Below are 22,351 nucleotides of genomic sequence, written 5' to 3'. Positions count from 1 at the left end.
TGATGAGTAAATAGAAATTGAAACAAGCCTTGTCTGGATAATTTACAACTTAAATGTCCTGTAAAGGGATTTGCAGTGTCATGTTAACACTGTAATCCACCGTTAAAACTTTCTTTCTCATCTCTCACTCATTTTGCACTGAATTCTCCACACAGGATGCACAGCCTGCGCGGCCATGACACTCTCTGTGGGGTGAGGTCTTAGGAAGTGTTAATCCTGTTTACAAGATTACTGCAAATCTAGCTTTCCCTGTCCCGGCACGTATCTTCCAAGCATCTACGTCAGCCACGTGTTGTTTTGACCAGAATGGAGATTTTCACCATATTAATCAAAACGTTCTGATTATTTATAAGGCAGGTAAACAGACAGCTGACTCACAGTCAGCTGTCCGTAGATGCTACCACATCAGTTCAAACAGCCTTTATATGTCTCATTTTTATACAGTCTCATTTCTGTCAGTGACCGATATCAAACACAGAAAAGACACAAATGTTAAACCACCAAAGTTCAAAAAGTGAAAACGACAAGGTCGATTATTAAGTTTGTTTTCACTGAACGAGTTATTACAATTGTTTAGTATTGTTTTTCTACTTGCAGATTCTAGAATATATAGCGTGGGGAAACTTTTAACGTTCATAATGTTAATGTAATGTAAGAATAAGTGGTTTCCCAGAACTTGTCGTGTGTAGTGATGAGCCACTGAGTCATAAATCATCTTGAAACACGGAACAATTAGCAGCAGAGGAGAGTGGTTCAGTGAGTGATGTCCTTCATGTGGTGTAGAAATACATTAAATGTGAATCCAGAATGTTGCGTTCAGGGACACGACTGGACAGTTTTACTTCATTCATTTACACAGAACACTAATCTAAAAAAAAAAAAAAAACATGACAGCGAGATGTGTAGTTTGTGTGAAAAGACAGGAATGACAAGCTACCAGTCCGTGTTTACCGACAAACACCCGCTATCCCAGCACTTCAAACCGGACAAGTGCTAAATTAGTCGTCAGTCGTCTGGCGGTAAAACCAAAGAAACAGAAAAAAAAAACCAAAGATGGAGTGGCACGGTGTGTTTGCGGACACACTGACATGTAGAGAGGGCAAAAACGAACCTACCTGCTGCCGGAGACTCTCGTCCGCTGGTCGGTTAGTCAACACACCGGCAGGTCGTTCCGTTCCGTTCAATTCCTGCTGCGTCCGAAGCGGAGAGCCACCACGTGACCCGGGGACGTACGTCATCACAGCGCACGAGGGTCACGGGCAGTTACTTCTGTTGTCTTTTTTCACAGTTTAATGACGAAGTTAAAAAAAAGGAAATGGTGGCTTTTACTGATTTCAACAAGTTTATAGCATGTCTCAGAATTATGAACTGGTCTTAAATATCCAGCTGCCATAGATAACGGATAATGTGATCGAATCATAACTTGTTTATTATCATGTATAACACAGTTGTATGTATAATTCTGTATACCAGTATAATAGCCTTTTCGTGAGGATTATTTTTCGTTCTATATGTTTTTACTTTTCCTTTTTTAAAAAAATAAAATAAAAACGTGCAATTTGTATCGGTATCGGATTTAAACTCTCCAACCCCAGTTGCATTTTTAGCAATTTCTCAAGAACTATTCAGCATGGACCTTAGTGGAAGTTATGTGCCTTTGGTCACTAAATGCATCACCTCTCATCTAAGTAAGTGTATCAATGAGCAATTCACCACCAAACTTGCCCATTAAAATACTGAAATAGAAAATGACTGTTCAACATAAGTAGCAGGGACCTCTTCCTTTTGCTGTACATGTGTCTTCACTGGACACGTTTCTCACTTGTTGACCATCATTATTTCTGCCTTGTTTCACTTCAAGAATTTCTCCTGTTGACTTTTTCCTGGCTCTCACTCACTGGCCCAAATCTTTCTGCGTTCCAGCCTGATGACTGCTTTGACCACTTTTAATTCAAGCAAACATGATGAAAAAGAGTAAATACAGTATGCATACATTGGGTTGTTAACGCATGCTATTAATAAAATCAATCAATATTATTGTAGGATAAGTGAAAGTACACATCCACAACAAGCATATTGAATATTGATATTCAAATACAAAATGATTGTCTGCAAGAGCATTTGATTCTGTGTCATCAAACTGCCTCCGACTCAACAGACTGGTCAGGAACCTCTTCAGCTGCATCCTCTGAACATTTGGGATCTGTAACATCCTCTGCTATCACTTCTTCCTTCTGCTCTTCTTCCTTTTCCATCTTTTCCACAGGAGGTGTTTCTGCAGATACTGGGGAAGAGTGGTGAAAGGATGAGTGAAGTTCTGTCAGTGTCACACAGATTTGTTCCGTACTTCACACCGACAGCCTTCTCACCCTTTCTCCTCTGCAGTTTTGTTCCAGTGACCGTGGTTTTCATCTTTTCCTTTGGGGTGTTTGGTCCCAAACACCACATTTCCCTCAGCGTCAGTACAGTAGGACGTCACCCCCAAGTTAGGCATTCCCTCTGTGACCTCCAGCTGAGAGAGACAAACAGCCCTCATCATGTAACGAATCTCAACCATCATAATGTCATCAGAAGAATGTACCTGCCTGTACTTACCCAGGACGTCCAGTGAGGTCAGAACGACCACTGACCGTTTATTGAATCAATGAGTCACATTCATTTACATATTCTACCGCTTGCATATTTTTTGAGGCAGTGGAGCAGTGAGATTAACATCCACAGATGTTAAACTGTGCACAAACGCAACACGTGCTGCTGAGCATGTGCAGTTTTTTGTCAGTGTTCCTAAATGCTCCTAAATGCTGCCTCACATGCTGCAAGCATTGTTTCTTTAAATGATGCAACTATTGCAAACAGCAATTTTTCTGTGATTATCCAAACATGTCATCGTTGACTGCATGCTCGTATGGTGTGTTTTGTTAGATCAATGCGGTTTCTCATCTCTGCTCACTGTGAAACAGGAGGTGTCATCCCCATCATTCGTTCTTTCCAGAACCTCAATAGCGACATCGACCTGCTATTTAGGATGGTCTCCAATAGGATAAGAAACCCCTGAGACTGTACGACGGCTGTTGTCCAGACACGAGGAATATCTGTTTAATCTCCTTACATCTCAGGAAGCTTCTAAATCATGGTCACTTTAATTTATGGTATGGAAAACACATTTGGATCAGGGTTGGATTAGCTGGTTGTGGTTCTTCAGGTCAAGTCCAAGTCTTGGAGTGAGAGGGGTACTGGAAGGAGAGTGTGAATAGTGAAAAGGTGAAGGATTCAAACCAAAGTGAGGCAACTCAAAGAGGAAAAGGAAGAGGAGACATACATGCTTGTTTTTAATGGTCTCATCAAGAAACGGGGACAGGTGATGCAATAACAACCACTGCTGGTTGACAGTGAACGAACAGTGCTTCACTGCAGTTACATCATTGTCATCGTCACTGGTAATGTGACATTGCAATCATTCATGAGTGACGGGGGTGGGGGGTGGGGGTAACCATGGTGAATGACATTGATCATAAAAACTTCACAGACAGGGAGACAATGGAAATGATGGCGTGATCACAACAATCTGAGTGATTGTGAGCAAACTGAAACACAAACAAGTACACAAGATCGGGTGAAATGGCACGTTTCAGCCCATTTGCTACCTTTTTTTAGAGTTATACAGTTTTACTTTTTAAAGCAGAGTTCCATATGTAACAGGCATTAAGACCATTCTAATACCTGCTAATTGAATTTAGCCTGCAAGATGCTGCAGAAAATCCAGGAGGAAAACACCAGCTGATTGAAAGTTAACTGTAGGAAACGGGATGAAACATGAATAGGATCATTTTTAGATTCCAAACTAACCTCCTTTAATACAGAGGGCATCCTCACATAAAGACTTTTTTGTCTGAATCTAGTACATTTTGGAGTTTGCATAATGTCACAAATACATTCAGCTGACATTAGATTTGTTACGGTATGTGCAGATGTTCTTATTTATGTTTGTAAGTCACAGCTTCTAAACCTCAGTTTCAGAGTTTAACCATGTTCTGGTTGTTCAGCACCTGTAAAGTTCATACTAACACATCCTCAGCCCTTTTTTTTTCTTCTTTAACTTTACTATTTCCATTTTGTTTTAAATTCATACACATTTACGACAAGACTTGGAACACTCCTATTTTTTCTTGCCACCTGCCTCCTCAGGGATGAACACACTTACGGTGAAGTCCCCGCTCTCTGTGCCGTACTTGTTCTTCACCAGGATGCTGTACTTGCCCGAGTCCGACGTGTTTACGCCCGTGATGGTGAAAGTGGCAAACTTGCCCGACTCGAACTTGAGGATGCAGTGATCGTTGGACGTGATCTCCCTGTCGTTCTTCAGCCAGGTGACCTCTGGGACGGGGTCGCCCGAAATATTGCAGGTGAGATTGAGGGCCTGAGGCGGGACGCAGACAAATAAACACAAACAGGATTACAATGACATTCATGCACGGAGCAGTGACTTCCAGCATGAGAGGACATATGTTTACTTTTCCATCCTGGATGGTGACAACATCAGGCAGGCCCCCGGCTACTCGAGCACGGCCTGCAGCGACAAACAAAACAGTGAGCTACGCTTCTATCAGGTGAGGCCTAAACACAACTGACATATCGGTTTTTTGTCCCTTACTTCTTTCTGCAATAGCAGCGGCCCTGATGGGGTAAAAAAAAAAAAGAGAAGGGACGCATGAGTTAAAACTCAGCTAATATGACAAATATTCAGTAGTGTGTAACTCACTTGAGTCTCTGGAATTCTGCAAAAGCGTCATCAAATGCTGCAAACAGGGAAGAAACGTGTCTAATTAACGTGTGTAAAGTGTCTTACATCACACTTCAATGCACTTTTCTCTGCTCTAAAACAAACAAACCAATGTAAAACTACTCTTCTCACCTTTTCCAGACAGATCGACCGTCCTCCTCAGGCCGCCCTTTCCGTCGTTGAACTCGATGGCGTACTTGCCCGTGTCCTTCTCTGTGGGCTCTGTGATCTGCAGCCACAGCTGCTCTCCCACCACGCCACTCTTAATGCGGTCAGAGAAGGCGATGGCTGAGTCTCTGTCGGAGACAGCGCAGGCAGTCATGCAGACAGGAGCTAATTATTCCACCCATAAACACCCACGTTAACACTGAACACACTTGTAATGCCATGTGACTTGGAGCAATTCGTTGTAGTAGCTGACGAAGGTGTAGAGTCGTATTCCTTGGTCTGTGCTCGTGATCTTCAGTGGTGTGGAGGAGTTGGCTGAAAGGAAACACGTTCACCAGAGTCAGTGATGATAGATGTCCCTCCCCAACACACTGATAGTTGATAGTGTACTTGTTAAATCCAAGGTTGTGGCCCTGCAGGCTCTGTTCCCTGAGAGTGTTATATTCTTACCAATAAAGCTGAAAACTTCATTCATCAGGTCTTTGAAGCCTAAAAGAAAAAAGATTTGATCACACTCACGTTCACGATATTTGACCAGTGATTGACAGCTCACTCTGGTTACCGTGGTCCGTCAGATTCAGCGTGGACGTGTCCTTCCCTCTGTCGTCCTTCAGAACAACCTCATACACGCCGGCATCCTTCTTGGAGATCTGACGGAGAGCGATTGGTCATTACACACCGACGTAAAGCAGCGCCACCACTCTCAAAAGGCATATGATTTGTATTCATCGGAAAAGGTAAGCTTTTCTCTTCTGCTATGGGTGCTGCAGAAAACATAGATGACACAAAGGCAAAAAAGCCAACAAACAAACAATGACTGACTCAGCATTCGCAGGCAAAACGGGAATTCAGGCACTTATGATTGACAACAGATATAAGATCCCAACTTTGATTCGTCTCCACGTTGGGCTGTCGGCTGTGTCTGCAGGGGAGTCGCACTGAAACGGGACACATGTGACATGTTTATTTGTCGTATGAGGTGGAAGGACGGCTAGTCAGTGGCCACACGGACGGACGTTTGGAACAGAAACCGATGAGGCATGAGGCAGAACGAATGACGGAGACAGAGCAAATGAACCTGCGCCAGCAGTAACGGGGAGCTGCTAGTTTCATGAAGGATGTAGTTTAATTACAAAATAAAAATGTGTGTATAGGTTACAGTTACTTATGGAAATATTCATGACTTCAATTTCCGTTACATCTGAACTTGTCTGTATGTTTGCTAATATCATTTTTGAGTCAGTTTTTTGTCATGATTTAGTGTGTGAATGAATGATGACGAATTTTAAGGAATGAAGGATTTTAAAAGGAGTTTGACAGTCGTCAGTGTTGAAGTTGTTCAACATTTCAAAGTTAGAAAAGTCATCAAATGTAATTAATTACACTACTATTGCATTTTAAACATTTCCAAACTAACTTTCTCAACACTGTAATATATGAAAGTGCTTGATTGTTCAATTAGATTTTAAAGAAAATGTTTTGGTGCCCAATATGTTACAGTACAGACATAATAAACAGTATTTCCAGTCCTATATTCCATTCAGTTCTGTGGCAGTGTGACATATCCCTCACCTGAGCTATTTCCAGCTTCAGCACTCCTTCAGTGAAGCCCAGATGCTCATCTGCTTTTATCTCGTGGCCGTCCTTGTACCACACTGCCGACGTCTCCTTCTTCATGTTCCCGACCTGGAGCACAGCCAAGCAGAGGGACGGTTTGACCATCGCTCCAGAGACTTTACAGGAGGATTTTTTCAGCGTGTGGAGGAGGATCTCACCTTGCACTTCAGTATGACGCAGCATTCTGGTGTCACCTCGTATCCCAGATACTCAATGAAGTGTGGACCTGGAACAAACACTCGTGTTTGGTACAAGACATGTTTAAAGATGTAAATCCATGAAACACGTGTCTCATACCTTGTTTTCTGAACCACTCTTTCCTCTGGAACTCTGATTCTTTCTGCAAATCCTTGAACACTGGAAACAGAAACAGAAATAGTAAACTTCCTTTAGACTAAAAACACACATAACTTATATATCAACTCTGATCTTATTCTTACTCATATTTTGCGTAATTTTGGCTTCCTTTTTGTTTCTTACTGTAATGTATTACTGCCCTCTAGTGTCCACACATAGCTTTGCAATTCCCTATGTATTGTAAGGTGAAGCCATCTTTGTGGTTAAAACCAGGACCAAATGTGCAAATGTAGAATAGCATGACAATAAAGGTCCTTTGACCTTTACCTATATTCTGCTAATGCACCTTGCATCTACTGTGCAGGTTGATACGATCAGCGTAGGACTTGACGTACCGTCTCCGATCAGCACCAAGCTGGACTGGTTGGTAGCTTTCCCATCCTGCAGCTGGAACGTGAAGGTGCCTTCATCTGCCGGTGTCAGAGACTCCATGATCATCTCGACCACACCGGTGTTCTTGTCAAAGTTCATCTTGTATTTCTGCAGAACAAAAGCAACCCACCACACACACACACACTCTGAGATCCGTCACACATGCAACGGTTTATTTCCTGCATCGCTCCCTGACCTCCCCCTGAGAGACCAGGTTGTCGTTGAACACGTAATCCACTTTCCCGTTCGCTGACATGTTCTCCGCCTGCAGCCAAAAGCGAACTCTGCCCTTCTCCAGCAGCTCCACAGCCAAGTCTGACTTCAGGGGAATAACTGGGTGTTGGAGAAGAAAGAGTGAGCACCAGTGGAGGCAAACGGTCCGGTTCACCACACAGCAGAGGTGCTGATTCACTCACTAGGGAATTTGTGGTCATGGCTGATTTCCAGCAGCTTCTTCAGTTCTATAGAAGACATGGGACATTCTCATGAACAAAGGCCGATAAATTGTCAGAGCAGACACTTGTTGAAACTCGTTTGTCATCCAGTAGGCGGCTCTCACTGTCCCTCGTGGGCTGTTGTGTTTTATTCTGTTGGCATAGGGGGTGTTTTCACTGTGTAATTTGGTTGAAGTCGTTTCCTGCAGCTTTTCTCCACTCCTGCCCTGCATCTTTGTCACCGTCAGTCTAACTCCACTCTCAGCCAGCACGTCTCCAGCTGCCAGTCATCAATGACGCACCATGGTGGGACACAAAGTGGCCCACTGGGACTCATCAGACAGCCATTTTCTAATTAGTCCTGATGCGTACAGGCCCCAGGAGAAACCCACTCACTTTGCTGACGTGTCACTTGGACATGTTCATCTCCCTGCATTAATTTATGTTTCCGGTTCCAATCTGATTTCCATCCAGTGGGGGTTTTCACTTTATCGAGTTACATTATTATTTTTTTTACTTAAATTATTTTGTAATGTCTTCAGTGCATTTCTGCACGTGTCACGTACCCTCCCCTGAGAGATTGTAGCTGGATGACGTGCCATCGGTGGTGGGTGACCAGACACGAGTAAATGCCGATGTCTTCCTCCTCAGGACTGTTGAAAACAGCTCTGGACCTGCGGGGAGAAAAACACATTATTGGAGTCGTGAGTACGAAGCGGAGTGATGGTCAAACATCGGCGTACTTGTTTCCTTTGGTCCTCTATTGTCAGACGAGACGAGTCTGTGATTTCCTCGTAATTCTTAGACCACACAAATTTGGAGTCGGGGGTCAGGTCGCTGCATTCGAAGTTGAGAGAGATGACTCCGTCATCGTCCACATCCACGACTATCTCCTTGGTGCCTGAAACGGAGGAGAGGAGGAGGTGTTAAAATGACGTCACGCTTCAATCACAAGCTGCATCCTTCTCCTACCAGGTTTGGTCACAGCCTGGACCGACTCCGTGATGTCGGAGGTATTCCCAACACCAGCTTGGTTCTGGGCACGCACACGGAATACATACGACTCTCCCTCCTTCAGATTAGTAATCTGCAAGGAGAAAGCAAAACGATAGCCAACCAGATGTTCCAGGGTGGTGCTGGGTGACAGACGGCGGCCACCTTGAGGAATCGGTTCTCCGTGGCCTTGGTGTTCACTCCTCTCCAGGCCTCATTTGATGCTTCTGCTTCCTTGATGTCTATGTAGAACCCGTTGACAGGGTCGCGGCCCTGGTACACAGGTGGTTTCCATAGCAACAACACAGAGTCGCTTCGCACTTCCCTAATCTGGAGATCATGAGGAGGTCCTGTGGTGTCACGCAAACGGTCGAGAACGTAGAAATGAGAGAATAGAAAGCAGAGTGTGTGAGCGGACTTCACGGGAGCTGGGACCGCACCTGGAAACAGCGATGGTCCACTCCTCGCACAGGAATGTGTCACTGGGCAGCGACGGGATGCCGACACCGGCCATGTTGGCTGCTCGCACCTGGAACTGATACTTCCTGTTCTCCTTCAGGTCAGACACCTGCGGAACAAAGACGCACGACACAGACTTACTGTAACTCGGCACTCGTCCACCGAGTCCTTGTAGAGAGCAGCGTGTCTCCACTCACTCTGTAGGCCCTCTCGCTGATCGCCCTGATGTTGGCTTCATGCCACTTCCCTGGCACCCCGTCGATGACCTCACGATAATCCACAAAGTATCCGGTGATGTCAGCACCACCGATGAAGGTTGGTTGTTTCCAGGCCAGCACCATGGAGTCACGCACACACTCCAGGACCGTGATACCATAGGGTGGAGTAGGAGAGGCTGAGATGACACGGAACTCACATGAACACCGTCATACCTCAGCAGGGAAACTGTGATGTAAACTGAGGTGCTACAATTAGGTGTGAGATTGAATTCCCAGACACTGAGAATGAACTGGTTTTGCACAGGTTTTGAAAACAGATGTGAGCTGAGAGGTGCTGGTGAGGGGTCGCAAACAAAGTGTGCCTCCCAAAACGTTCATTCACTTCCTTTACGTCATTATCTGAGGGACACAGTGATGTGTGAGCGTGGAGGGAGCGCAGCATCATGTGTCACGGTGATACATTTAGAAGTTGTCACGTGCTTGAGAAGCTGAGGCCGGGGGGAGCGTGTCTGAGATGGTCAAACTCTAATAAGGAGGTCTGCTGCTCCAAGGCTCACGAAGTGGAAGTTCTCCCTGGAACCGTGAGAGATCATGTGACTCCCACCATACATCTGTGGATCTGTGTGTTGAAAAGCTGCGGGCCCCCACCCCACAGAGAACGACACCGGGCCTCAGCTGAAGAGGTTGTGTGAAAGCTGAAGAGCCATTTGTGCTGAGTGAAGTCAGGGGTGTGTTCAAGACTTACCTATGAGAGAAGAACCCCAGACGACGCCACCTACTGCTTATTAATGTGATATCAGATTTTTTTTTTTTTTTCATATGAACATGTGGATCTAATGTGCAGTTGGCTGACGAGGTTTTATGAAGTGGTTTGTTTTGGATGTGACAACACGGTTTCCGTATCTCACCTGCAGACTCTTTCCTGAGCCTCGTGGTCTCCCGGTTAGCAGAGAGGTTGTGAACCCGCTCGGGCGCAACGGCTGCGCTTGCAGCCTGAACTATGTCAGTAAGTGTTTCAGAAACTGAGCCTGACACAGAGTCTAAGCCCAGGTTAGGGGCCCGGGACACCCCCCCCATGTTTTTACTGTCTGTGCCTGCAGCCCCGGCCCCCTGCCTGGCATGAGTGTCAGCCTGAGCTTTGCGCTTATGCATTGTGTCAGGGGGGGACTGGACAGTTTCATGCGAGTCCGTCCAGCGTGGCCTGTGCACAGTTAGTTGGCCCACGTTACCCCCGGCCGCATCTCTGGCAACACACCATGAGGGATGCCGCCCCCCTACAGGAGTTAGCAGAGAAAAGTAAAATAGGCTTTAAAAAGAAAAAGAAAAAAAAAGAAACAGGCAAAACATACATTTGCATGTCACAGCTCTAATATCAGTCACACATCATTCAGGTCGTAAACATGTTCAGCTAAATGTCTTCATCTGACGGTGTGTGAAAAATGAAGACAAGATGACGCAACAAGTGACATTCACGTGAGGAATCGGTCGGGTTTACGAACACATGCAGGCGTCTGACGTAGAGCAGGCGATGAGTCTTAATGAGTGAAACACTAAGCACACCAATGTATTTCACATTTACACTCAAAGCAAGTGTAAATGCAAAGCAAACGCTTCTGTTTAATTGTATTTTTGTATTTAGCTGAACATAGCCGTCATGTATGTAATCAGCTGGTAGCGGATAGTGACAAATAATAATATTGACCGTGTTCAAATCTGAATTTTTAGTGGAATTCAATCCAGTAACTTGACAGGAACACATTGGTATTTTTAGTTAATGTCTCTCATAAGGGAAAACATGCTCAGCACAAAGGCGGCTACAGTTAGTTTTGATGAGTGGTTATGGAGGAAGAAGTTGATGATGTACTACAATGCAAGACACAAATGAACTAGATTTCTTTCATTAAAAAAAAAAATACTACTCACATTCTTAAGATACACCTTTACCAAATTTGTAGGGTGTAACAGAGAAGTAATAATGACTGCAGGTTTTAATATATATTATTGTATGTAACACAAATGCTATTTACTTCCAGACAGAGGGAAGTGTTGTAATAAGTTCACAAGTTGGTGGTGATGTCACTGAAAATCTTATGAATGCTTTAATGAATTTGATGATATGGATTTTATTTTGCTCTAGTTTGACTACAACATGAATTAAGGTCTGTCTGTCGACTAAATTCAGATTATTACATAGTATTTACTAGTAGAGTATTATAGTAGAATAACAGTAACAGTGATTAATAGCGCAGCAGGTTAGTTTAAGCAGAGCGGTTTACGGGTACCGGTGGAGGAGAGAGAAGTTTCTGTGCTGGTACCTTTAAACCATGTGGGGTTGCCCGACACGTCTCGTGCCCAGGGTGGATGGAGGTGAGGGAGGAGACGGGTGGTGTGGGGGGGCAGTGTAGGTATGTGATACTGGTTTTGTAACAACCACTGAGTTGGGATCGTACTGACCCAAATTAGAGGAAGTCTACAAGTCCTGACCCCGACCCCGCCTCAGGCTGTGCAGGGAGGAGGGTGGTGGAAGGGGAAAGGTGGGTTGGGGTTTAGCTGTGTCTGGACAAAGTGGTGGGGAGGCGGAGCACAGAACAGTGTAGAATAACGTGACCATGGTGGGGGAGAGTGTGGGGGTGCACGTGCCGGTGATACAAAGGGCTGAAGACGAGTCCAAGAGAACAGAGAACATACAACATGTTGAACGATGAGAACGTGTCTGTGGTGTTTGGGGCGAGTTTCATTGAGTGACTGAATGAAATTAAACAGGAATAATAGAAATGTTGAAGGATATGGGTATCATATACCACAATACACAGGAAGTGACATTTCTTTACTACGTGGAGTGGACTGTTCTCCTACTCATGTTACTGTAATTTCAATCGGATTTACTCACCAATAGCAGCTTTGACCTCCACAGGCTCAGATTCCAGAGAGAACTGGCTGAGTCCGGCAGCGTTCATGGCCCTCACTCTGAACACGTACTTCTCCCCCCGTCACCAGACCGTGGCAGATGAACCTGCAGGACGGACGGTGGCAGAAAACCGCATTTACAGGGAAAAATTCACAAGCTCATCAAACACGACTAATCGTCTGTTCATACAATGATGTGCATGTTACCTAGTTCCCTTCACAGGTTTGTTGTTGCACGGCTCCCAGACATTGCTGCCGACAATGCTGGCCTCGATGTAGTATCCCACCAACTCTTTGGCGTCCTGGGACGCCTCCCAGGACACAACGACCGATGTGTCCCGTGTTTCTAGTCGGAACAACTTTGCTCGGAGCAGATGGAGTATCTGTGGACCGGGAATATTTCATTATTATTGCTGCTTTCGGTTGTGCTCAAAAGGAGAATGCGTGTTTGTGCGCTTTCTGACCGAGCTTGTCGCCAACTGTGGTGGCCTCGGTCGGGTCCGAGGGCTCGCCGACACCGGCAGAGTTGCAGCAGCGGACACGGAAGCAGTAGGACTTCCCCTCGGAGAGGTCGAACAGTGCAAACCGAGGAGATTTGACCGGAATCTCTGTGTTGACCCTCTGCCAGCTGTCTGTGCCGGACACACACTGACAGCATCCACACACACTGATCAAAAAAAAAACAGTCCAAACACAATGAAATATAATCTGCCGTCACACACGACAAAACTTACCTTTTCCACGTAGTACATGAGCCCCTCAAGGCCTTTCTCTCCAGGTGGCTTCCAGCTCAGCACCACATAGTTCTTCGTCGCCTCGGTTACCTGCAGTTCTCGTGGTCTGCCAGGAACAACGCCCTCTGATGGTCAAAAGATGAATGATTTCAAACAATTTCCAAGTAAACTGTGACGGAACGGATGGGAATTCATACCTGAAGGTTCCTCCTCTGTGACAATGATTTGACCAGTCCAGGGAGCAGAGGTACCTGACAACATGAAGATACCAAATATGATGATTATCTATTATTTATCAATATCTTCGCATTAAATGTAGAAGAAGAATTTATTCAATAAATGAATAAATCATTTAAAAAAATTTAATGATTTAATGAAATTATCTAAATACCAAGATGAGGCTTAATAAACCCAGCACATGGAAAAGTCAGATGTTCTTGCACCTCTCATGCGAGCGCGGTCAGCTGGGTCCATGGCGGCCACTGGCTCCGACACCCGGGACGGGCGGCTCATGCCGCTCTTGTTCACAGCACGAACACGGAACCACGTACGATCGTCCCCTCAACCAGTCCCGTGACAGGAAAACGGGCAAACTTGACAGGAGTGTCGTTGCACTGGATCCAGTGGTTGGTTCCAACCTCACATCTGTGCACACGAGATGTACGTAGAATCCGTGATGTTCTTAACGCCGGTGTTATGAACAGAAACAGGCGTCAAATCACAGTGACCGACCCTATCCACAAAGTAACCCAGGATGGAGGTCTCCGCCATCAACAGCTGGCTGCTTCCACGCAACAATAATGTAATCCTTGTTGGCGTCCAGGCAGGACACGTCCAGAGGAGCACCTGGAGCTCCTTCCACCTCAGCGTCAGCATCTAATACGTCAAGTAAGTCACTTATTGCTGCACTTGCACACATAAAAACACCCAAAGATGTCGGCAGTGTAATCTTACATAAGAGTAATCTCATCAAACAAGTTCTTGCCCAGTTGCTCACCTCTGACAAAGACGTAAGCCGAGTAAGTTTCATATCCAGACTTGGTGGTGACGCGCAGGGTGTAGAGACCCTCGTCCTCCTTGTTCAGGTGTGTGAGCGTCAGTGTGGCTCGATCTCCACTCCAGCACATGTGGGTCCATTTAGAAGGAGAAAGAAGAACATCTGGGGGGCGGGGGGGGGCAAGGTATTACTTGTCTAATTTGTCTATTCAATGACTTTGTAAGGGTCTGAAACACTTGACCTTCACATGAAGGTGCAGCAGAGCAATCAGCTGGGAGGTTTGGAAGAGTTCTGACAGGTGTGATGGTCTACTGGTCTACTGGTTCAAACTGGTCTACTTGCCATCTCTGTACCACTGGACCTCTGGCTGGTAGCGGTGCAGGGCGGGGTAGATGACGACCGTACACCCCAGACTCATTGTCTCCCCCTCTCTCCCAAACGACACGCCAAACTTATCAACAATGTGAGTCTGGAAGGTGATTCCGTACTCGGACACTGGACCATCTAGAAGAAAAAGACATGGGCAGCGCTAAACGGTGAGGAGAGCGTTTTCAAATTAAAATCAAGACAATGAATGAAATGGAGGCATGAAGTGATTCCAGTCATACATGTGGATTGTGGATGAGCGGTTTGTGATGTGTGACGATGAAATGACTGATGAAAAGAGACACTAAAACTAATGAACAGTGCTCACAAGGAGAGGTGGACAGAATACACTACTCGAAGTAAAGGTACAGATACTACTGGTCAAATATTACTCGGTTACAGTCAGTGAACGTTGTCAAGTCAGATGATTACGATGTTATTAGACGAACAGATATACTTGCTTTTAAAAGTACTTACGTATCAAGAGTTAATTTCCCCTTCAAATGTAAATACTGTTATATTTTTCAAACTTTCAACCTACTGTGACCCTGCATAGCTTAAAGTACCTGTGGAATTAAGAGCATATTACCGTTTACATTTTATATAAATGAACTGAGGAACCGAAAAGACTCCGAACCTCAAAAGCAGCATTGAAGTTCGACGGCGAGTTCTTCCAAAAAGGTTTTTTTTTTTGTCAGCAAACAGAGACAAAATTTAATAAGAAAATTTCCGATTTAGACCACTAACGACCCTTTCCTCAACCTCAATCTACTTGCATTACCGCCACCGTCTGGACTGGAGTCTGTATTACAACAGTATCACGCAAATCCTGCAGCTACTCAGTTTTTTTTGTTGTCAAGTAAAGCCAAACGTACTTATCTTTAAGTCAAGAGTTGCAGTTAAAATAGTACTTGAGTAAAATAAATGTAATCAGAAAGAGTACTGAAGTACAATACTAGGGCAGATGTACATAATTACTGTCCACCTCTGCTCACAAGCACTATTTGTTTTCGTGCATTTAACAGTGAATCACAAGCACGTGAGATCCTCCATAAGTTTATTGTGATTTATTGTGTTGTTAATATAAATATATATAAAATTATAAATTAATAATGATTTGGCTGCCTGTATTAAACTGCTACTTATTTTTCTGAAATAAAAGTAAAAGAAAATTTTAACAGGAGTGGACATGCACATGCCCAGAACTTGGTGCCCCTTTTACCTCCAATGAAGGACCCTGTAAAGCAGCCGCAGCATCAAGGACAAACATGTTGTTAGTGGAACATTATATTTACTGCCACTAACAAGTACGAGTACAATGACATAATTCATGTTTTTGTTCAACATCTATAATTGATGCTCAAGTGACAAGAGTGTGCAACCTGTCCAACAGACAGAAACATGGCAGGGGAAAAAGAAAATTGACCCAAAAAAAAAAAAGATATGTAGCACACTGTAAAGTTATCCTGCCCCCTAGAGGCCACACCTTGATCCTACAGCTTCAAATCCACTGACCCAGCCAACACATCCAAGTTGGGCTCGCATGAGTTTACTGTTATTTTATAATTTAGAAAATGTAAATGTAAACAGGCACATTATAAGTCAAAACTTACGTCTGGGTGCTGGCAGCGACTCATCAATTTCACCTTTATACCCTGTGAAAATATTAAAAGTACATTTGGGAACGTTGCATTGTGTAATTTATAGTTTGAGAATATGTTTTATTCATTTTGAATCATCCTGTCACTTTGGACTGTTGGATTGCTGCAACACCTACTCTTCACTACAACAGAAGCAAACGCAGACAGCTCTCCCTGGGAGTTCATCGCAGAGGCCCGATACTGGGGCTGTATCATCGAAATCACATCTGAAACATGAGAACGTGAAGGGATCAGTACCCATGATACATACAGTCTTCAGGATTCCAATGTTCCCCTCCTCTTCCCAACCTCAGCCCCCTTCAACCATGTAAACAACACCAACTATTTGAACCCTGCGTTCTTTAACTCGGCGCCAGGAATACTCTGGCAATAAATAGCCTCTGCTGGTGATGTCATTTTCACCAGGTGTTGTGCATAATGGAAAGCCACAGTCACACAGCAGCACGGATGTTGTGAGGATGAAGTAGTTGTCATGGTTTGTTGGTTTGTTGTAGTTCCACTACCTGTGGCCAAAATCCCAAATGGCAAATGATTTGTGCGTTACCATCTTAGTCTCAGCGTCTCCAGGCCTCTTCTCTGTTTGTCAAATTCAATCTTTTTTAGAGGGTTGGAGAGTGTGGGAGGGAAAATGTTCAATTTTTCTCTACAGATCTACTGTTTGTGTCTGTTGTGGAGGTAAATCTTACTTCGAAAGTAAAGGCTTGTATTTCTCTGGCTGAATAGGGGGAGGAAAGGAAGATGACAACAAGAGAATTGTTTGGAAATGTGATTTAATGTCAATGGATTCTACTCAAATATTCTATTAAAAGGCATTGAGGTGGTTAACTTATGGCACAAGATGGTAGAGGAGTTATTTTGAGCTGGATAGCAGAAGCCCCGCCTACCTGTTGATCTCCAATGAGTGCACGTTGTATCTGCTCTCAACCTTATACTTCCCAGGGTTGGCGAGAGGATCAATTGGCACATTGTTTTTTGTACCTTACAGTGGGAGGCAAAGGAAAGGAAGCAGAAAGAACTTTAGGAGAGTCAGCAGGGGAAACATATCAAGCAAAATGGAGCAGAAAGGAATACACAGGATGTTTAGAGGACAGACTGTATGTGTGACTGATGAGCGGCTGTGACGTACCACACGACGCGCGGGTCAGGCCAGCCGGTGACGGTGCAGTGCAACCGCACACACTGCTTCTCCCACACGGTGTGGGGAGCGAGGTTTAATCACAAACTCTGGGGCGTGCATCAGGCTGTCTTCGTTCATACGCTTGAAGTGGGCTTCGTGTTCATGGATCTAAAGACAGGACCGACATTGGCCAGCAGTCCCTCAATCTCTAACCAGACCCCGAGAGAGGCTCCTCATGATTTCACTGGGAATTCACACCACATGCTGGACAGATCTTCAAACATCGTGAAGCAGAATAACCCAAGCTGCAAGCTGTACACACTCTCCTTTGCACGTGTAGGTTCATGATGTTCTATGAAAAGCACTGAGGCCCCTTCTCGTTGGGCTTCCAGTAATTCCACACATGAAATGACAACACCCATGGGACACTGCCCCCTTGTGTCTCAAGAAACACAATCTCCTGAGGAATTTATCACTCAGTAGTCGCCCATGTGGCAGAGTGGAGACAGACACAGCGAGGCTAGAGTCACTGGGGCTTTTATGAAGCTCAGTGAATGGCTGCATAATCAACCAAAGACGTAAATAACCCCCTCGTGTGAGGAGGGTTAAAGTTAAGTAATAAAACCGCTTAAAAAGCAATTAATGCAAAAATGTGTCTTGTGTAGCCTCAGGTGAATATTTGAATAGATTCGCCCTGTACTGAAGACCAAGAAAACATGAAGTAAATGGACAGTCTTAAGCTGCATGGGAGAACCGGAGGAACACTGTCGTGAGGGAAACTCTTGTAAAAGTGTGTATTTATGTACCTGTACTCACACAAAAGCTTATATTCTCTTGATACGTTTGTTAATTTCCTCTGCTGTGTCGGAGCCCAGACTTATGTACGTGAATTCTCGCATGAGAACATAAAGTTACACAACAAGAAGGCCCAGTGTTCAGTGGAGAACGCAGAATCTCTAGCTGCACACCTGCTCTCGATCACAAACATGTCATCAAAGTTTGTGCCCTGTCAGAAAATCTCCCCACTGACCCTTTTGTTCAGGGAGATGCGGTCAGCCGACTCGCGCATGGCCTCCCTCCTGGAGACGAGCTCCGATCTCTCCATCTCCAGGCCACTGGTGAACAGATCTTGACGAGCCATGTATGCAGAAGTGTCCCTCACTCTTGCCTCCGATGTATCCGAGTATCCTGTAGCAAACTCTTGACTAGGGGTCAGCAGAGCAGGGGGGGTTGCGGGGAGTGAGACATGGCGTTAGAACTGAGGTACCTTTAAGCAATCTGAGGGCTTTTATTACCTGCCTCTGAAGATAGGCACTACGTAGCCGATGATTTGATTCTCTTTATCCACAGCCAAGTAAGTTGGCTTGGCTCTCTTGGGCACAGGGCTCAGTCGGCTCTTGTCCAGTCCAGAGTGTGATGACACTTCAAGTCTGACACATGTAGAATAACCATCAGCTGGGAGCCGCAGAGACAGCGACTAATACGTCACGTGTGTGAGGATAAAGCTGCGAGTCAGGGGAGGATGAGTCTTAGAGTGCAGTGGGGAGGTAAATGGTTTAGTTTGGTCCAGCAGTTTTCAGATTTTACCAGATTGCAAAGATGATGCAACCACAGGGAATTCAAATCCAAACACCGAAACCGTTTTGCTGCACTTTCAGCCCAAACTACTAAAATCCACACAATAATCTTCAGTCATACTCATATATCTCCTAAAATGAAAAGACATGGCAAGTGCAAAGTGAAATAAAACCAACCATCCTACTTTTTTTGAAGTTTCTCACTATGCTGTACTTTTAAGGTCTTTGGCAGTGCTCTGAGTGCTGGAGGGTTGAGGATGGGCGTATGGTATGAGATAACAGGGAGCAGATCGTGACACAGGGGCAGAGGAGGTGACAGGGCCACTGCCCTCACTCACTCTGTCTATCTGGGTCACTGGTCCTCAGCTCTTTTGCATTCTTTATGGGTTCAGGGTTATAAAAACCTTTGCTTCTGCTTGAGGCCCCCAAATGAAACTTACATTTCCACTTAAGCTGTGAAAACATTACGGTAACCATGCTGACTGGTCAATCATCATCACAGCGTAATCCCCCTTTCCGCACCTCAGCACAGGCTCGGTTGCTACTGGACTGCCGGGAGAAGAACCAACTACTGAGTGCGAAGCCAAAGATCATATGACCTGTTCGCACTCTGCAAGCCGGCGTATTTCAAGATTTGCAAAGCACTTTAAAACATTCAAGCACTGTTGCCTCTGTGTTTTCTTATTCCGAAGTTAAAATTCAATACATTTCATCTTCTTTGTGCCTTAATGCCTCAAATGACAACAAAAGCCTGCAGACAAAAAACAGAAACAAAACGTCTTTTTGATTTTAATACGGTCCCTATTAGAATATAAATAACCTCTAAAAACAACTGTTTGTACACAAATGGCGGCTGCCAGGTTTAAGTATAAGACTGAATCCACAACACAGTCAGTTCAGTTTTCCTATGGGTCCCTTCTTCTCCAACATGGTACGCACGGGTCAACAGTCTATTTCTGTCCATGTCACCATCACTCATCCTTTACATAACGGTGAATATGCAACAAGTCCAGCAAGTAAAAAATGTAAGACACAAGCGGTGTCCCTTGTTTGATTAATCCAGGTTTTACAGTTTGCTAGCACTTGTCATGCCCTTCATCACACATGCATGGGGCTCACTGAGATGTCATGCAGGGTTCAAAGCTGGTTTCAGTGGAGAGCATCAATCCTCAGGTGTGTGTGAGGGGGTGGGAGGACTGGGGAAAAGATGACTTGGTATGTGATAGTTACTTGGACTGTCAATAAGGCAGCAGAGCAGGAAACGTGATCCCAAAGCTGTGACAGGAAAATGATCCAACAAGGGGTGATGGAGGTGAACTTGATCAGCTGGTGGGGAGCGGGGTAGGAGATGGTGTTATGGGGCAGTAAGGTTTAACGTGTGACAGAAACAAAGGGTTGATTGATGAGGTTATTCTGCTTGTCCTCCACTGGTTCCTGCTCCTTACCCCCTGCTCCGTCTGGTGGAGGAGGTGCTGCTGCTGGCGGTGTACCTGCTGCTGGACTGGTACTGGCTCGCACTGAACTCCGTCTCCTTGCTGCGATAGCCACGGTCATAGTGGCGATGGTGCCTCTGGTAGTAGGGTACTGATCCAGACATGCTGTGGTGGCCCTGAGTTTCCAAGCTCCTCTCTATCTGTTTGTCTGTTAGCGTTCAAACTGTTAGCGTCAAAAATATACAGACGGGTCATGGGGTGTCTCATGGTCGAGGAAACATTGTTCTTTGTCTTCTCTCACTGCTTTTCAAGATGGAATAAATCGGCGCGATTAATCAATAATAATGATTATCGTTAAAATATGATGTCTTGTTTTCAAATGAGAAAACAGGAAATGATTGTTGCACCTTTATGAAACCTACAATATCAGCAAGGCATAACATTCAGGCAATCAAGCGAATTCTTAGCATGCTTTACGGACAAAAAGCACATCTCTCACATCATATCTCTGTAGGAATACTTGTCACTTACCCCTGGAATTAAAAGCCACAAACTGCAAACACCACAAGGAACACTCCCCAAATAAACCCCTTTCTCCCAGCAAACGTACAGGTAGGTGCTAGCAGGCCTGCGGGTCCACACAACAAAAATAATATTGGCCCTCGCTAGAATGTCCAAGCAGCAGTCACAGCCTTTTATGGTGAGGGTGGAGATAAATATAGATAGAGGAGAGAGGGGGGAGAAAGTCTACTCCCAGGGGGGGCAACACTTTTATGGATGCAGGTTCCTGCCAATGAGCTTTGATGACCAGGTAAACACAAACCTTCATCAAGACCCTGATTTGCTTTATTTATCATCATCATATGAATTGCTTAAAATTCTATATATATATTTTATGTTGCATTTTCTGACATTGCATTCAGTGTTTATTTTAATTGAATAATTGATTCATTTGTATAGAATCGTGTTTGCATTTTTGTGAAATTGTGAATAAACTATTTGACTTTTCCAGAGACTCCTATTATTCTGATATTTCATATGTATAATCCTTTCAAACCACATCCAAACATACGTTGTAACACAGCTTGTTAACCCCCAGCAGCCATTCACCCTCGGACTCAGCTGTGCCTACTTCTCACTTTGGATATGCTATTGTTCCTTTGCATAGGACAGATGCCTGTCTTCATCTCACTGTCACTCTCTCTTTCTGTCACTCAACTCTCGCTCTCTGTGTTTGTAAACAAATGTCCTCTCTTGTCCCTTCTGGCCTTAAACATCTCCACACACAGGTTTGGACATGGTTCTGGAAATTAGCCGCAGCATTAATTCCTGGTAAACTTCCGTGGCAAAAATATCACACCGAACAAAAGTTTGCCCTTCATCCTCTCTCATACAGTATACGTGTGTGTGCTTACTGAGAAGCTTTTGTTTTTATAATAAATCAAATGAATTCATATTTATACTGTGTAGCAATACTAAAGACTAAAGTACAGTAAGATCATCATCAGTGACATGAACCTAAAACCACACTGACGTTCTGAAGGACAGTGAATGTGATACATAATGACTTCATCCCTTTCTATGTGGAGTTTGGATCTTACACACCATATTACAAATATATTGTAGTCAAAGCTCGTTCACTTTGGAGCAGGTACTGTGTAACAAAATGAAGCATTTTTATATTTTAACTTTGTTGTTGGTGACTGTGATGAGTGACCACCCCACTTGTGTACAAGAGTGATACAGTTTTCCCAGCTGATGTGTACATTATTGTTGTAGTTGGAATTTTATATTTGCAGGCGGTCTCACTTATCAGCTGTTCAGGACATACACAAGTGTCATAGGATTTATTATGACTACTTGTGTAATGGGTTTTTCATCACTCTAAGTCCAGATGAATATTTTGTTAAGACACCAGCGCACTCTAGTGGTTTTATAAAACACTAGCTCCATGATGTAAATAGACTGTATAAAAAGATGGACATATTCATGGACGGAAAGAGCTTATTTATCCAATGCATTGTAAGATGAAACAATATCAGGACCTAAACTAGTTTTCGCACTAAATGCCAGTAAATGTGCATTAAATGTGACAATAATTCAGCTGAGAGTCAACTCCTTGAAATCAACTCCAAAGTGAATGATCTAAATTCTGGCTGTG

General features: G+C 44.4%; 1 protein-coding gene across 1 annotated transcript; it reads right to left on the bottom strand.

The window, feature by feature from the left end:
- Positions 1-4,156: 4,156 nt before the first annotated feature.
- Positions 4,157-20,354, bottom strand: LOC144738670 (myomesin-1-like). Its single transcript, XM_078621664.1, is given in 44 exon segments — positions 4,157-4,417; positions 4,512-4,567; positions 4,652-4,674; positions 4,760-4,796; positions 4,913-5,076; positions 5,158-5,263; positions 5,399-5,437; positions 5,511-5,598; positions 6,521-6,634; positions 6,724-6,791; positions 6,863-6,922; positions 7,258-7,402; positions 7,491-7,627; positions 7,711-7,755; positions 8,295-8,337; positions 8,339-8,402; positions 8,472-8,485; positions 8,487-8,629; positions 8,701-8,815; positions 8,887-9,071; positions 9,157-9,289; positions 9,378-9,574; positions 12,289-12,385; positions 12,387-12,411; positions 12,513-12,643; positions 12,645-12,688; positions 12,770-12,953; positions 13,040-13,164; positions 13,237-13,290; positions 13,483-13,594; positions 13,597-13,688; positions 13,777-13,801; positions 13,803-13,915; positions 14,037-14,198; positions 14,379-14,540; positions 16,016-16,057; positions 16,180-16,246; positions 16,248-16,269; positions 16,948-17,036; positions 17,186-17,263; positions 17,265-17,348; positions 18,211-18,385; positions 18,476-18,610; positions 20,203-20,354. Coding segments are annotated over 44 exon segments (4,407 nt in total).
- Between the last annotated feature and the right edge of the window lie 1,997 nt (positions 20,355-22,351).

The sequence above is a fragment of the Lampetra planeri genome, unplaced genomic scaffold (assembly GCF_965212315.1).
Source record: "Lampetra planeri unplaced genomic scaffold, kcLamPlan1.2.h2 scaffold_1119, whole genome shotgun sequence".
Classification (NCBI taxonomy): Eukaryota; Metazoa; Chordata; class Hyperoartia; order Petromyzontiformes; family Petromyzontidae; genus Lampetra; species Lampetra planeri.
The sequence above is the reverse complement of the archived record's forward strand: the minus strand, read 5'-3'. Positions and strand labels throughout refer to the sequence as shown.